The 16,853-nt window shown below is 39.7% G+C and overlaps 1 protein-coding gene across 3 annotated transcripts in view; it reads left to right on the forward strand.

Annotated features, from left to right (window-relative positions):
- The first annotated feature begins 314 nt into the window (after positions 1–314).
- Positions 315–16,853, forward strand: part of TTN7 (Structural maintenance of chromosomes (SMC) family protein) — a 40,251-nt gene continuing 23,712 nt past the window's right edge. For 2 of the 3 annotated variants that reach the window (XM_059574670.2, XM_059574667.2), the window contains exons 1-15: positions 315–541; positions 1,604–1,644; positions 1,761–1,836; positions 2,790–2,828; positions 2,920–2,987; positions 3,095–3,166; positions 4,108–4,187; positions 4,306–4,384; positions 4,502–4,619; positions 4,695–4,870; positions 7,838–8,083; positions 8,181–8,302; positions 10,491–10,635; positions 14,998–15,170; positions 15,247–15,346. In XM_059574670.2, the coding sequence (XP_059430653.1) occupies positions 1,630–1,644; positions 1,761–1,836; positions 2,790–2,828; positions 2,920–2,987; positions 3,095–3,166; positions 4,108–4,187; positions 4,306–4,384; positions 4,502–4,619; positions 4,695–4,870; positions 7,838–8,083; positions 8,181–8,302; positions 10,491–10,635; positions 14,998–15,170; positions 15,247–15,346 (1,509 nt within the window). In that variant the 5' untranslated portion in view covers positions 315–541; positions 1,604–1,629. The remainder of the gene's footprint in view (positions 542–1,603; positions 1,645–1,760; positions 1,837–2,789; positions 2,829–2,919; positions 2,988–3,094; positions 3,167–4,107; positions 4,188–4,305; positions 4,385–4,501; positions 4,620–4,694; positions 4,871–7,837; positions 8,084–8,180; positions 8,303–10,490; positions 10,636–14,997; positions 15,171–15,246; positions 15,347–16,853) is intronic. The other variant, XM_059574668.2, reaches the window with a different exon arrangement.

Below are 16,853 nucleotides of genomic sequence, written 5' to 3' on the forward strand. Positions count from 1 at the left end.
TAATTGTACAAGAATGTACTAAATAATATTACTTTAAAACAAAAAAATTAAAAATGGGAGGAAGTTAGAAAAAGTAAATATAATTTCTTTTAATTTTTTTTTTAAAAGGGCCACGTAGCATCATTAGGGCCCCATCAGATTCAAGAGCCCTCAACTTTTTTTGATGTATCCCTTTCATGTCGTTTACTCAGCCTTGGTGCGGAATAGCATATCCCAAAACCCAAACACTACGACCTAAGTGCTTTTGTTGCAATCCTGCGTACGATTCCCGATTTCAGCTTGCAATAACGTTTTCTAATTTGCCGCCTTTCACTTTTGCTTCTCCAGAATTACCTCCAAGCCCACCTCAACCGAAGCACGGGCGCTAAAATTCACCTTGGGTGCACTACGCCCTAAACCTACGCACCCCTCCCTTTCTTTCAGAAAAACTTGCTCAAAACACTTCCCAAGCTTCAAGTCTGTCCTCCATTTCTTTTCTGCGAGTAAATTTCTCTCTCGCTCTCTCTGCGGCGTACATGAGCTCGATCTTCAGCTTCATTTGGTAAGCCTTTTCTCACAGATTTCTCTTTTGCTACTGTAAATTTTAGCTTCAACTATTCAAAGCGAAATCTAGTAGAAACTTCGCAGTTGCTGAAACCCTAGAATCAACTCTGAGCTTTGTTTGCTCTCACTTCTGGTAGAAACTTTGCAGTTGCTGAAACCCTAGAATCGACTTTGAGCTTGGTTTGCTCTCACTTCCGCGCCCTTTTTTCTTCTTCTTGAATTCGAATTTTCGGAGACAGGCTTCGTTTTCAGCATAGTAGGCTAGGGTTTGATTCTAATTACTAGCTCTTGCTCTGAATTCAGTGCTGTAACCCCTGCTGGTGTTCTAGCTTTGTGTGGTGGTTGCACTGTGGAACTGGTTTCTAGTTCGGAAGCAAAATTTGCCTAATTTCGGGTTTGTTTAGCATTTCAGAAGTATCTCTGTTCTTTGGCTGCTGTAATTGCTGGAATGCCTTGAGTTTTGTTTCTGGAAAGCATGAAATATATTTCTGATATGCTGATAGAACAGTGACAGCCTTGGACACTGCTTGGTGGTATGTTTTGGAAGTACTTCTCTGTCTTTAAAGGCAGTTGTGGTCAAATGGCACGTAAAAGTACTTGCATTATAATAATTTTTTGATAAATAATTAATTCATTGAAAAATGCAGTGGGGCGCAACCCTAATACATAAGATGTGTATACAAAGAAAGACATCACACACTTCTAAAGGTGAAAAAGAGGAACAAAAATCCACAAATTGAGATGAAGTAGAAAACTGTGAAACATTAAAAGTCCTTGCCCAATTGAATAGGGTCTTGACCAACATGTTTTTGAGCTTGTCATGCGCAGAATAATAATTCTAAGGTCCTTAAACTTGGACCTTGTTTGGTGAGTATTTATGAAGTGATTTGATGTTTTTAGTTCTCAAGTAGCAAGTGAAATACATCTGAAATGCTAATCAATGGTAGCATTCCCGTTAAGAATACTAATTTTATGGTTTATGAGACTTGTGCTATGCTTTTGAGTTATGTTCTTAGGATTAACAGCTTCCTGATAGTTATTCTTTCACATTCTTGGACAGAAGTTGGATAATCTGGTAGTCTCAGAATGTACATAAAGCAGGTAATGTTGTCATTCTTATATGATGTTTTGTTAAATCTTTTTTCTTTTGCCACTTTCAGTATATTTATTTAATTATTAACTAGATTTTTTTTTGATATATGTGGTTTCAAATTTAGGTTGTAATTGAAGGGTTTAAGAGCTACAGAGAGCAAATCGCTACTGAGCCTTTCAGTCCAAAAATTAACTGTGTTGGTAATGTTGCTGTTCCTTCTTTATGATAATTTTCCTGTATTTGTTCAATATTGTTGTTGATGAATCAGCAACAAAAGTTTAAATTTTTGTATTTTTAAGATTCATCTAGTTCTTTTGGTATGGAGAAATGTAATACTTTTGGTTTTCTTAAAAATGGCTTAGTATATGTATTAAGTTGCTAAATCGAATCACTTTCCATATTTCTAGCTGCTTAATATTTTCCATATAGATGTACAATGATTTTTACTTACGTAGTTATGTTTAAAATGTATATGTGGATTTTTTTTTTTTTTTTTTTTTTTCTTTAAGATCTTCTAGGTGCATTTTAGTCTGGTTTGATTTTGAAGAACAACCGTTATATTATGAAAATGCTTGATGTCTCGTATAAACAATTTAGTCCAGTTTCTCTTTAAAGGCTAACTAATTGGCATTGATTATCATTCGCTAACAAATTTCAGGGTGACAATTTAAGTCTGTAGAGAAAAGTCAAACCCTGTAGAACCATTTCGAGTTCTTGGCAAAATTGATTACCTGGACAGTAGGTGGATTTAAATGTCAAGCAAGGAGCCTTGAAAAGCATTTTAAAGCATAGAGTGATTATTCTTTGAAATGTGTTCTTACTCATTTGCATTTCTTCTTATAATATTACTAAATATATATCTAAAAGAGCCAATGCTTCAGCTTGAATGTCCCTTCCTTCCCTTGTAATAATAAGGTGGAGCATAAGGTCGTGGGTTAAAACTCATTGGGTATGCGTGTAACTAACCAATGAGAAAGAGAAAATAAATATCTATCTTAAAGAATGTGTATTACAATTTTTTTTTTTTTTTTTATAAGTATGTGTATTACAATGTTTATATGCTATTGGAATATTAGTATGTCTTTTGCTTCTTTTAAATTAGGTATTTTTATGATGTCCATCACTAATTTTTTAATCTATATGTGCTCTGCAGTTGGTGCCAATGGATCTGGAAAAACAAACTTTTTCCATGGTAAGTGAGCATGTACCTGTTTTTGGTTACATTGTCTTATTTGTTGGGAAAAAAATAACGTTAAGTTTCCTATTTGGTATATCTTTTGTAGCGATACGATTTGTATTAAGCGATCTCTTCCATAACCTGCGGAGTGAAGATAGGCATGCACTGCTCCATGTATGTTTCACTGCATATTTGTTCATTTTCAAGTAATCACACTGATTTGTGATTTTAATATCAATTATTTTACTTCTAACAATATTCTTTATATTGTTATTGCACAGGAAGGTGCAGGGCACCAAGTTTTATCCGCTTTCGTGGAGATTGTGTTTGATAATTCTGACAATCGCATTCCGGTAACACTTTGTAACATAACATTTTATTAGGGGGATGGGATCAGTGGTTAAACCTTGATGTTTTCTCTAAATCCTAGGTAGTTTATTTTTATTTTTTTTCTTTTCGTAGTTTTGCTAGTGAATCAGAAAGTTTTCCCACTTGTACTCCATTTATTTGCAAAAGTAGTTAGTAGATGATACTTGTTGTGAGTGATACCTAAGTAAACCCAAGCCTATTAGCTTATGATTTTGGACTAGAAGTGGTGTTCTAATATGAATATTAATGTATTCTTAGTTGTTTTCCTAACAATTGGTATTAGATCCGTTGGTTAGCTTCCACTGTTGACGCATTTGGTTTGACTCTGTTAAATGTAGAAGATTCTCGTAAGTGAGGAGGAGATTTATTGAGAGTGCACTTGTAAGTGTTGTGTCCCACATTGAAAGAAAAAGAGTAGTTAATATACCTTAAGTGGACCCAAGCCCATTAGCTTAAGCTTTTGGATTAGAAGTGGTGTCCTAATTTGTATATTAAAGTACTCTTAGTTGTCTTCCTATGTGATTCTCCCCTTAACACTTGAGTCCATGTCACACACTAGACCAGAGCACACCTGAAGGCCTTTGAATTGATGACAAGGCTATCTTGGGGAAGGCTTTACAATTGCAGTTTTATAAGTTCCTTTTATCTATTCTCTTTAGTTTCAAGCATTAATGTGGCCTGTCTAAAAGTAGATGCCATATACAAGTACCTTTTTTTTTTTTTTTTTTTTTTTTTTCCTTTAAAAGCTTAAGTTATATTTGTTGGTACCATGTAATATTATATTTGTATAATTGTAATCCGTGCTACCATCTCTCCCTTTGTTTTTGTTCTAGAAAACATCACAAGTGAGATATGTTGGACGCTCGCTTGTATGTGTTGTTCTTGTTTGTTCACTATATTAATATGCACATCCACGTCTTTTCAGGTTGATAAGGAGGAAGTGTGCTTGCGTCGAACAATTGGCTTGAAAAAGGATGAGTATTTTTTAGATGGAAAGCACATCACGTGAGTATTGAATGTTGTTTTGAAAAACCCATTTTTTATATTATACATGACTACAATTCATTAGCATTTTGCTCTACTTTTAAATTTGTAGCCTAACATGGGTAAACATGATTTGCAGGAAAACAGAAGTTATGAATTTATTGGAAAGTGCTGGGTTCTCTCGCTCAAATCCTTACTATGTTGTGCAGCAAGGAAAGGTATGATTGTTTGATGTTTTGACTTAATTGAACTTCATTGTTATAATTTCATTCTGCTTGATGATTCATGTTGTTTTTTAATCTCTTCTCTCCAATTATATCTGGACTGTTCCATAGATAGCATCATTGACATTGATGAAAGACTCTGAGCGGCTGGATTTACTCAAGGAAATTGGTGGCACTCGAGTTTACGAGGAGAGACGACGGGAAAGTTTGAAAATTATGCAAGAAACGGGTAAGTCATTTTTTCCTCTTTTCTTTTTTGTATGTGAATATGTATATATAATTTTTTTTTTCCGGTGTTAATCAGGAAATAAGAGAAAGCAAATAATTCAAGTTGTTCAGTACTTGGATGAGAGATTAAAGGAACTGGATGAAGAGAAAGAGGAACTGAGAAAATACCAGCAGCTTGACAAGCAGAGGAAATCTCTAGAATATACTATTTATGATAAGGAACTTCATGATGCCCGGCAGAAACTGGCAGAGGTCAGTTAAGTTTAGATGCTTGGATTTATAATATTTGTGTCATTTCTGTTTTCATCATTATTGGAAAGCATTATTATTTATTTTCATTTAGTTATAAACTATAAATTCTTTTCACAAAGATGCATGCCTGTTCCGTTGACATATTTGATTAGGATATGTAGTTAAAGAATTAACACATCATTAACTGAGATAAGGAGAAAACAGTGGTCAAACTGATTACTCTGAGGGAATCTCTTTTTGGTTTGTTGTTTTTTAGTTACTGGAGAACATCCACTTTTTGTGACCATGGTATAAAGCAAGCCAGTTATCCCCTCAGAATTCTTTTTCCTCCTCAACAGGAGTATTAATATGGAAATAGAGCTTCTCAACTGGAAGAAATTATGTTTTTTGATGGGTAATCAAAGAAATATACAAAAAAGACACAAAAGGCAGAAAAAACAGAAAACAAGAAGAGAAAGCACCTGTGAAAACCCAACAACACCAGAAACCCCAAAAGAAACCCAACAAAACCACCAAAAACCCTCAAAACCTGAAACCCTCAGGGAATACACGACATTACAGGACTTGAGCCTTGCCTTTCCCGCATCGAGAGGAGGAGATAGCATTGCCATAGTTAATGAAACTCTTTAAGTTTAACAGTTCCCTCTTACCCTTAGACTTAGGGTGAGCTACCTTACCAACCCGATGATAATCCTCCTCAAAGGCCTCCAAAAGCACCAAGGACGCATCCTCGTCCTCTTCACTATCCGACAACCAATCCAAAAACATGTATGGGGGATAAGCATCCAGAGGAAAAGGGTACTCCTCATCCCAAATCTCGCAGCCCTGATCCCACACAACGATCTCCTCAGACAGACCAAAACCAACCGGCCACTTTTGGGATTGGGTCAATCCATTCAATGTGGAATCCTCACCATTTTCAGCAATCACCATAGTCGACGACAAAGCTATTGACAACTTTGGCAAGGGAGGACTACCTTTTACAAACAGCCTAGAATTAAGAAACCTTCACCGTAGTAGGCCCGGGACATGCTTCACTGGAGCTGCAACCACGAGAGAAGTAACTTTCTCAGCTCCCTCAACACAAACTGAAAACACTTGGCCGTGGATAGCCTCCGACGAGATCTTTGCAACGAACCCAGCAACAAGCGTGGATTGATACTACACAGGCGAAGCTTTGAGAGACTGCACTGCCTTGAGAAGGAAGGAATCTTTCACCTGTGTTCCTCTGGCTTCCTTAGCTCTTTGGTAGTATTTCAAGGTTTGCTTGTATATTGATCGGTCTAAGGGAGCCCCACTCTCTGACAACTTCAGAAGCGAACATAGTCTATCATCCAGAGCAACAACCCCTGAGGCAAAAATAGGGTTTTCCGGCAAGAAAATATCTGACCTAGAGGAAGACGGGTCCAAGTAGCAAAAAATAACACTGCTCACCTGGGCAGACCCAACAACCGCCGGACAGTCCACTGCCAAGCTGCCCACTTTATGCTTGTCCTTGGGGCTGGGAACCAACAAAGGTAAAGATGCTGAAAACGTACTGGGTTCCAAACCGAGGCTAGAATTATGAACCGAAACCAACTCTGAACTGGGATCTGAATCGGCACCCAAACCCTCATGGCCCAACAAAACGACCTTGTTTTGAATCCCTTTGGGCGTCAAGTCCAGCCCAACGAAGAGGCCTTCAACCAACCCAACTAAGGCCCGGTCTAGCTCAGTTCAAAGGTGCCCTAAATGATGCTTCACCCAACCCTTCGTCTTCTTCATCCTCAACAAAGAGACAGCTGCCACCTGAGATTGTGCCGCCGGCGAAGGTGCAGCTAGAGATGCACTCTTCTGCTCCTGCTGAACCTCCAAATCATAGCGATCCATTTCTAAATGCGGCTCAACTCCGCCATTACTCGGCTCAAAACAAGTCGACATCGGGAACATGTCAAGGATGCACGAAGACAGAAACTTTAACCCGCAAGATGCCGATTGTAGCACATCCATGAAGGACCGTCCAAAAAATTCCCTAGAAGAAGCTCTCACTTTGACCTCAGTCTGCTTCCCCGGCAAGGATGGAGATTTAGAGGCCACAAACCCAGACTAGTCTCCCTGAAACGTCAGCATCGGCCACATCTCACCCATGGACCAACGCCAGCTCCACCCATTTCGGTGCCCTCATGGAGCTAGATAATCCCTTTCCGTCCATCCTCAGCTTAGACAGCCACCTAAAAAAATCATCTTGCCTTATTACCACTGCCACGAACCATCAACACCTTCGCATCCTCACGGTAATACTTGACCGTATCTTCCTTCACCAGAGATAGAACCACCTCTTCCACTGTATCCACCAACCAGGCTGAACTTTGAAGACCCACAAAAATGACTCCGACGAAACCTTCCTCCTTTCCTCTAGCCGAAAATCAGAGCCCTTCCTTTGCCATAAAGCAAAAGGCTTTTGCTTCAACGGAGAAGTGTCGCTCCAAAACAAGTGTTGCTCCATAACAAATGCTTAATATTAGCAATTCATGCTTTGGGAAATGAGTCTGGATTGTGACAGATTCTACAATGAACCCTTAAGTCTGTGGATTAGAGGGAAATTTGGGCCCTTCTTCCCATATCTTGGAGCCAAGTATTGCAGAAAATATATGTAATTCTCTCTGAATAAGAAAAGGAAAAAAATAAAATAAAAATAAAGCTGCAATTATTAACTGGCTCTATTAAGAATATTTTTTGACATTGTTTCTAACTTCAGTGTGGTATCATGTATGCTGTTAATAATTTCTTTGTTAAGACTTATCAAAAAAAAAAATAATTTCTTTGTTAAGACATTAAATTGATGTTTTGTGTTGGGGATCTAAACTGTACCAATGTCCTGTCCTGATGTGTCTTTATTCATTTATGTTTAAAAATTTGAGTTTCTTTTATTTTTACTTAGCAATGGCTTTCATGCTGAAGGTTATATAATTTTCACCTTGATTTTAGGTTGAAGAGGCACGAAACAAAGTTTCTGAAACATCAGCAAAGATGTACAACAGTGTGCTGGATGCCCATGAAAAGTCTAAAGACTTGGAGGAGACATTGAAAGATCTGACAAAAGAAGTTCAAGGTTTAATCAAAGAGAAAGAAGCAGTAGAAAAGCGCCGAACAGAAGCAATAAAAAAGCACACAGAACTTGAGCTTGATGTCAAAGACCTACAAGAGAAGATGTATGGAAGTAACCGCGCGAAAGTATGATTATGGCCAACAGATATTGCTCTTCATAGACATGCACACACATGCACACACACAATCTTGCAAATGTTGATGCTAAACTTGCATGCTTCAGGAGGATGCTATGAGACAACTTGAGACTCTAGAGAGGGAAATTAAGGACTCAATGGTCGAGCTTGACAAAATACATCCTTTTTATGAGGAACAATTCAAACAAGAAAAGGAGATAACAAAAGGGTATGTCTGTGGCACTTAGTTGATACATTTTCTTCATTATCTATGCCAACTTATCAAAAATCTATGCCAACTTTCTAATGTCATGATCTGTCTTTTTTCCCCATCAGAGATTCAATGTATACATATATCTATATATGGATATTTAAGTATATACATGTGACTATACTTATAATATTCTAGGGCAGCCATGATGTGTCAAAATTAGGGTTTACACTAAAAGAGAGTTTCAAAGTATCTGTAAACATGTTTACAAATCTGCAAACATTTTATGAGAGTGCAGCCCTTGACGAAGAACAAGAAAGATTGAATTAAGAATTGAGCGGTGTAGACAGAAATGGAGGCGCGTTATGGTAGTTATGTTTGCTGTTATTATGGTTTCCCTTGTTCTCGGCAGTGAGTGTAGGCGCGTCCGCTGAGTTTAGTTCTCTTTCTTTCTGCATTAGGCATTGGAGTTTGTGAGTTGATCAGAATTATGGGGTTGTTAAGGTGATGTTCAATTGAATCCAAAGGTTTTGAGTTGGCGGTGGGGGGCAGATCTTCCCAGGTTTGGATTATTGAAAGATGCAGGGGTACTATTCGATCCATTTACTTGGGTAAAGCTGAAAGTTGTTGGCTGTTAGCCACCGTAGAGGAGTTGCTGTGAGAGAAGGGAACAATGGTTTTTTGGAGATGCTCTAGAGCTGGTTTCCCTGCTAACCTCGCCCAACGCTGCTCTAACAAGCATGTGTAGTTCTTGGTAGTAGAGGAGCTTGGTGGAGGGAGACGGACAGAGGGGTCATATCCTAGTGTTGGAAGGGAGAAATGGCGTAAGGTGGAGGATATTCGCATCGGAGCTCTGCTTGGTAGTAAATTTTTTCCAATCATTTTTTGCTGCCCATTCGTTGTTGGGTGTGGGTAAGTCGGTTGGTGCTGACACTGATTTCTCTGGCGGAGGGAGGAAGAGGCTGTTTGTAGACGTGTTACAATCTTAAGCAGTCCCCTCTTTGAAGGGTGCTTCGGGGAACTCCCAAATATATACTTCGATGGGATAGATAGTGACTGGGCGGCTGTCCTCTGCAATTGCATTTGGGTTTGGATGAAATCCCAAGAATTACGCTGGTGAAGTCTGCCCGAGAATGGAAGGAAGGTCGGGTGAAAGTCTTGATCTCTGTTCTCTTAAAGAGATGTTGAAACGTATAAATCATGATGTCCTTCATTGTTTAGATTGGTTGGACTTGGTCTTGGGCCCAAGTGATAATGGTTGTAGTCTTTTGCCTTTGTGGGTCTTGAGCCAAATCCCAATGCAGAGGTAAGCTTGTCCAAGCCTTGTGATAATTTTAGTTCATCACGCCCACATCTAGTGGCCCATGCAACTTGTGACATTAAGGGTTGGAGGAGTTTAAATCTTTTTTATTCTACACACTTTATGTTTGGATTACTGCATTTTTATATCCTTTAGTGCATAGTTTTCATGATTTCCTTGTTTTTTTTTTCTTCTTCTAGCTAGGTGCTTTCTCCTTTTTTTTTTTTTGATAAGTAATAATGCATTAAAGAGCGCAGAGGGGCGCAACTCAAGTACACAGGGAGTATACAAGAGAGCGACTAAGTAGGGGAGAAGGAAGAAGAGAACATAAAAAGAAAATCAGGAAAATTGATCACTAAAGGAGCAAGCCAGCCTGCAGTGCTTGCTCCTTTTGTATACTTCTTTCTCTTGTATACTTCTTTTGTATCTGGGACACCTTACGCTTTTAATATATCTTGAATACTTATTAAAAAAAAAAAAAAAAAATCCATGGCAGTATGCCTCTTATTTGCAGAAACGGGTTTTTTGGGTCAACACCTCATAGTTAAGTAAATCTCTGTTTAGACAAACTGCAACTGTTTTATATAGGTATAATTAATGCATTGTAGTTTGTTCTAGTGAACAGTGGCCTTATATCCGTCATGCTTACAAGTCCGTCCAAAAGATTGCCTTTTCCCTTTTATTCCTTTTAGTTTCTGTAAATCTTCTTTCTGTTCCTGTACTGTACTTTTTCATTGTCTGAACTCTGGGATAGCAGTATTATGCATATTGATGCACCTATGCATGCATACTTTATCAGGTGTGCTTGTCTAGCCAAAATGATTGTACTTGTGTGATCTGGAGAAATCTTCCTGCTATTTTAATTGCTAATATATTTTTCTCATCAATATTTTTGGTGATGCGTAGAATAATGGAGCGTGAAAAGCAGCTTAGCATTCTTTATCAGAAACAAGGTCGTGCTACCCAGTTTGCAAGTAAAGCTGCTCGTGACAAATGGCTTCAAAAGGAAATTGATGATCTTCAACGGGTGCTTTCTTCAAATTTGGTGCAGGTAAATGTTCACATTGGTTTGTTCTAGGAAACTAGAATGCTATTTTGACTACTATATCATAGTCTTATTCATTTTTTTTTTTTTAAAAAACAATGTCATAGTAATGTCTAAATACTCTGTATGAATAGCACATTTTTTTTTGATAAGTAATAACTGTATGAATAGCACATAAGGCACTTGAATTTTGTTTTGCTTTTTTAGAAGATAGAGCTTCGATTGGCTATGGTTTTTGATAAGTAAGTAACTGACTTTATTAAAAGCGTAGGCGCCCCGAAGTACACTGGAAGTATACAAGGAGGATCACCTAACTAGAAAGGGAAAAACGTACAAAGAAATCATTATAGCTAATCGAAACCGGGAAATCATTATAGCTAATCGAAACCGATTGGCTATGGTTAATGATGTATTTGTCCAAGGGTGGTAGGGTTACCTTATCAAGGGCGCCCTTGCCAATTTGCCTATGTATTTCATGTCCCTCTTTCCTTTCTCATTGAGTGTTCTAATCGTATTGAGAAGCTCCAGTATGACTTCTTATGGGCTAGGGAATTTTTTGTGTCATACCAGATTTGAGGTGTGAGTAGGGCTGGCAATTTTGACACGACCCTGTCACTTGTAGCTGGTTTTTACTGTTAGGAAGCTTTCTTCTCTCTCATCCACCTTCGCCTAAGTGCAGGCGTGTGGGTGGCGCGTGAGTTCTGTTTTTAGCTTATTGGTTAGTGTCATGGCTGGTTTGAGAAGGTGGTCTGTGGAGTCCAAAGTTTTTGAGGTGCTAATTAAGGGAGGGGCATCAGGGGTGAGGATCCTGGAAAAAAGTAATAGGAAGAAAAAATCCATCTTCTTGCAGAAGGATGAGTTAATGTGGCTGATGCGCATAGTGGAGGATTTGGTGGCAATGGAAAATTCTGAGGTCTTTTGGGATCAATCCAGAGTAGGGTATCCACGAATAATTGCACAGAAATGTTCCAATAGACATGGGCGTTTTCTAATAGTAGAATTTGATAGAAGACGAAGGTGTGGTTCGATTATCATTCCAGAAGGACGCTATGGACAAGGCTGGGAACGCTTCATCAGGGAGGTGCGTCTCGCAAAATTATCTCTGTGAGGGAAGAGAGGCCAAGGAGGGGAAGAAGGATAAGGAGGGGGCGGGAAGGAGGAGTTATGTGGAGGTTTTGGGGTTGTCGATGCAACCGGCAGAGGATTGTTTTAACTCTTTTTCTGAACCAATAGCCAGGGTGCCTAGGTGGTTGAAAGAGGCCTCTGCAGTGATGGACAAGCAAGAACATATTTCTGTCAAGTAGGTGGTGGGTTCGCAACAGTTCAACGTCCCGGTGTGGGCTGCCGGTGGTGGTGTGGAGGATCCTAAGAGGACCTTCTTTGCTGTTGTGGCGGGAACGCACAACCCAAAGGAAGGGGAGATTCCGGGGGAGTCCAGTAGGGCTATGGAGAGCTGCTTACCACCTCCGGCGAGCAGATTGTGTTCCATGGCGAGGATGACAACATCGAAATCTGGCGTTGATCACGTGAAGGGATGGGAGGGGGATGCTTGCCACGATGTGTAGTCCCTCTTTCGTGTGAAAATGGAATTCATTAATGCCAGGGAGTCGTTGAACAGGCTCAAGGGAGAGGTAGACGTGGGTCTGAAAAGGCTAGACAGTGCGTTTAAATATCTAGAAGGTCTGAGTTCTATTTCTATGGTTGATGGGGCTTGCATTTGTGGTTTGGTAATTGGGCTTAATCCCATACATGGTGTGGCCCAGTACAAGACAGTGTATAAGGTGTGGCCCAAGTGGAATCATGGAAAGCCCTTGAAACCTTTTAAGACTTACTTTAGGAGGAAGAAGGCTCGGCCCAACTCGGATATTGGTATCGATCATGGTCAGGATAGTAATGCCCGGCAGGTGCAAGTCAACTCGGATGTGGAGCTTGGGGCGAGGCCTTTGGGGAGAGGGGAGGGGTTGCGAGCAGGGACGAAGCTGGCAGGTTTGCCGGACACTTCGGCGGGCGGTCCCATTGCTTCGGTGGGCGTCGCCGGTGCTTCCGAGTGTTTCGCTTCCAGGCCGTTACACTCTGTCAGGGATGTTCACTCTGGTTCCCGCATGCCGAGCGATCCCGCGGCTACGGCAGAGACGCCGATGAGGGTAGTTTCGCCTGGAAAGGGGCCGGTGAGGGTTGGAGGTCTAGGTGATGCTGCGGCGGTGGGTACTATCTCGAGACTTCTGGGCAAGTCGCAGGTTGTCCCTCTTGGTGGGTTCTGCCTCGGTTCTGACACTGCCCAGGCTAAATCAACGATGGGTACTGGCTCGGATTTTCTGGGTAAGTCGCAGGTTGTCTCTCTCGATTATGAAGCTTCTCCTTCTCCGGTTATCGGTCTGGTTGATCAATGCTATCCAAAGAGTGGCTCGAGAGCTTCTGCTTTGGGGATTTTGGGGGAGAAGCCTGCTAATTGGGCATCATCGGATCGCTCTGGGGTTGTTGCCGGTGCTTGTGAGGAGTTTGGGAGGGAAGAACTCTTGGGGGGTGGACTTGGGGATAAGCCTTCGGGTGGTCCTGAGTTGGGTAATCTGGACAGGGAGCTGTGCACGTGTGCGACGCCGATTGTAAATTTGGGCGAAGATTCCCCTGCAGTAGAGGTATCGTTGTCACAAGAGTCTTTCGTCCCAAATTCTCTGGATGAGGAACCGTTGGCGGGTCAGGAGAGGGTTTTCATTACCCAGGTTTGTAAAGAAATTGGCATCTCTTGTGATGGAGTGGCGAAAGGAAGCTCGAGGGGACCATAGGGATAACTAATCACTGACAACAAGGGTAATGATTTGGAAAGGGAAGAGGCTATGCCTGCAGTCAAAAAGGTAAGAGAGAGCTTATTAATTTGCAGTCTTCTGTTAATTTTTTGGAGTTTGCTGGGAGGGACAGGAGCAAGGGGAGGGTCAATAGAGTTAAATCATGAAGCTCAAGATTCTTTCTTGGAACGTGAGAGGTTTGAATGAGAGGGCTAAGAGGTTGAGGGTTAGAAATCTTCTCAGAAGTTGGAAGGTAGATTTGATTTGTTTTCAAGAGACGAAGTTGGATTTTATTTCCTTCAACTTAGTGATGAGCTTATGGGGTTGTCCGTGTGTGGAGTGGTGCCATGTTCCCTCTATCGGGGCTTCGGGGGGCATTTTGCTCGTGTGGGATAAGAGGGTTGTTGAGAAGATTGATGCTGTTTTGGGTAGTTATGTGGTGGCCTGCTCCTTCAAAAATGTTGCGGATGGTCTTGTTTGGGCGTTTGCGGGGGTGTATGGACCTAATAGAGTCAGCTCCAGACGTCTTCTTTGGGAGGAGCGGGCAGGGGTTATGAGTTGCTGGGATATGCCGTGGTGTATTGGTGGGGACTTCAATGTTACTCTTTATCCAAGTGAAAGGTCGATGGGAGCTTTTTCTCAGGCTGCGATGAGGGATTTTGGTGAGTTCATTTCGAAGCAAGGCCTCATGGATCTTCCCTTAGTTGGGGGGATCTCCACCTAGTCCAATAATCGCTCTGGGTCTAGGCTTGACCGGTTTGGAGGGTTTTTGCTCGTTCTAGTTAGGTGTTTCCTGTTGTGAACTGCCAGTGTACATAGAGGTGTCTTACACTTTTTATAAAACTTTCGTTTACTTAAAAAAAAAAAAAAAAGAAGAGACTTGATCTCCTCCAAAGTCTTGATTTGGTCCTCAAAACTTCTATAATTTCTTTCCCTCTTGTGTACTTAAGGGCGTCTTAAACTTTTAATGATATATGTGATTACTTATTAAAAAAAAGGTTTTATTAAGAATGTCCATCTTTGTCTTAGTATGAAAACACACTTATTCCATGGAGCTATAAGTGGATTCTGTACTTCCATGTAGTTATTGAATGTAGAGAAGTGGTCAGTAGTTGGCATTTTGCCTGAGCCGCCAAGTTAGCCTAGTGGTTACTAGAGTTATTTTCAATTTCTCTATCTTGGTAACTCTTCCCTGCAGAAGTTGGATTACTGTATCTCCCTGACTGTTGGGTGGTCTTTTCCTTCTGCATTTTTTTTCTTCTCCCATTTGGTGGGCTTCTATGTTTAGTTGTCTACGAGAATGATGCTAGATTCTCTTTTTGGAGGAATAAAAAGCAGAAACACATGATCTGTTGGCTGACTTGTCTGTACTAACTTGCTATCAGCTCTCAATCTGTTGCATGACCTTGTATTTGAGTTTTCAAGTTCTTTTCTTTCCAACAATTAGTAGCATTATTGAAATCAATTTCTGTATAGTTTTGTTTTTTCCCCTGAGGAATACAAGGGAAAAGGGAGGGGAAATTCTGTATAGTTAGTAGATCACTTTAAATTATTTTATTATCTTCTCTCTTATTTTTGGTTGCAGGAGGAAAAACTTCAGGATGAAATTCGTCGGCTTGATACTGAGTTAAAAGAGCGGGATGCCTATATTGAGAGTCGCAGAACTGAAATTGCTACTTTGGATGCCCATATCTCCCAGTCACGTGAAGGGTTCAGTCATCATAAAGCTCAGAGAGACAAGCTGCAAAATGAGCGGAAGTATGATCTTTGCACTTCCGATTTTGATCAAGGTTTTTAAAATACTCCAACATGTTTAAAGTGGTTAATTGTGTAGGCTTTTATGGGGCAAAGAAAGCAAACTTTCTTCTGAAATTGATAAGCTGAGAACAGAAGTTGAAAAGGCAGAAAAGAGCCTTGATCATGCAACTCCTGGTGTGAGTAATTGCATTTGATTTGTTTTACTTTTTAAATTTGCTGAACATGGTTGTTGAAGTGCCTAGGGGAACCTCTGCATTGGTACTGCTGAGTTAGTGATTTACAAGAAGTGATGCAATCTAATGTGTATGTTTGAGGCTCAAATTTTTTCTACACACCCAAAGTGGTATAAATATTTACATTTTGCAAAATTATGTTTCACACTGATGTTTTGACTATGAGTCGATCGAGGGAAGTAAAAGTTTTGAAACTTGGATTTTTTTTCAATTCCAGCAATCCAATTTTTAAACACTAATGGAGGTCATTTGGAGCGAATGTAAATTGTAGACAACAGTTTTACCATCATAGACAAAGTATGCTGTGTCTGATTTAGTGGCTTTGGAAGGAAAGTCAAAATACATTGCACATTAAGATTGGACTTTGACATTCTTGTGATGGATTGTTCTTTTTCTTTTTCCGCCGAGCATTCTGGGATTGGATTTTTATTTATTTATTTTTTCACTTTTTCTTTGATTTGGTCTTGAAAGATCATACATATCTCAAAAAGTTCATGCATATCCTAATCTCTGCGTGTATCTAATATCATTTGACAATGTCATACGTTTCTATAATCTAATATCGTATGGCATTTCTATTCAAGTTGAAGGATTGATGGTAAAACGCATGGGTGCTGACATTGAAAATGGATGTGATGAATATGGAGGTGACAGAGGGTATGATTTAGATGGGGAAAATGGCAGAAAAAAAAAAGTTGTTGACCTGGAATTGTTGAACCAAGATCCATAAACTTGACTTGTTTTTCATTAGAATTAAGGTTATCAATACTTATAAAAACAAAGAAGGGAAAACTTTACTTAACCCCAATAAACTTTCATCACCCCCCAAAATTTAAAAACTCTCAATTTGGTGTATCGAATTTCATTGTTTGCAATGCCATCCGTTCGTTAGGTTTTTCCGTAAAATTTTGTCAAAATTTTCAAAATACCTTTCTTTTTTATAACAAAAAATTGCAAAGATTCAGGTGTGGATAATTTTGTAAATTCTGTTAAATCTTGACCAACGTTTGAATCTTTGCAAAATTTTTATTCTTTTTTTCAAAAAAAGGGGGGGTATTTTGGTATTTTTGACAACCCTCCGTTAGGATTTAACGGAAAACCTAACGGAGGGTTGGCATTGAAAAAAATTAAAAGTTCGATACACTAAAGAGAGTTTTTAAACTTTGGGGGTAATTACAAAAGTGATGGAAGTTTTTTTTTTTTTTTTTTGATAAGTAAATGTATTATAAAGCAAAGGCGCAAAGGGGCGCAACCCATTTACACGGGCGGTAAGTGAAGTGAAGTTTCTCCAAAAAAGAATTAAGGTTGTCAATGGGTGATCTTAGCCTTTATCCTGAAATATTATGAAATATAAATACATCTTTCCCTTCACAATTATGTACATGCTCATGCTCACTCTCTAAATCAAGAATATATGACGTTAGAATTCTTTTGAAGCCTATTGATGTTT

Source organism: Corylus avellana, chromosome 8 (genome assembly GCF_965113065.1).
Source record: "Corylus avellana chromosome 8, dhCorAvel1.hap1.2, whole genome shotgun sequence".
In the NCBI taxonomy this organism is placed as follows: Eukaryota; Viridiplantae; Streptophyta; class Magnoliopsida; order Fagales; family Betulaceae; genus Corylus; species Corylus avellana.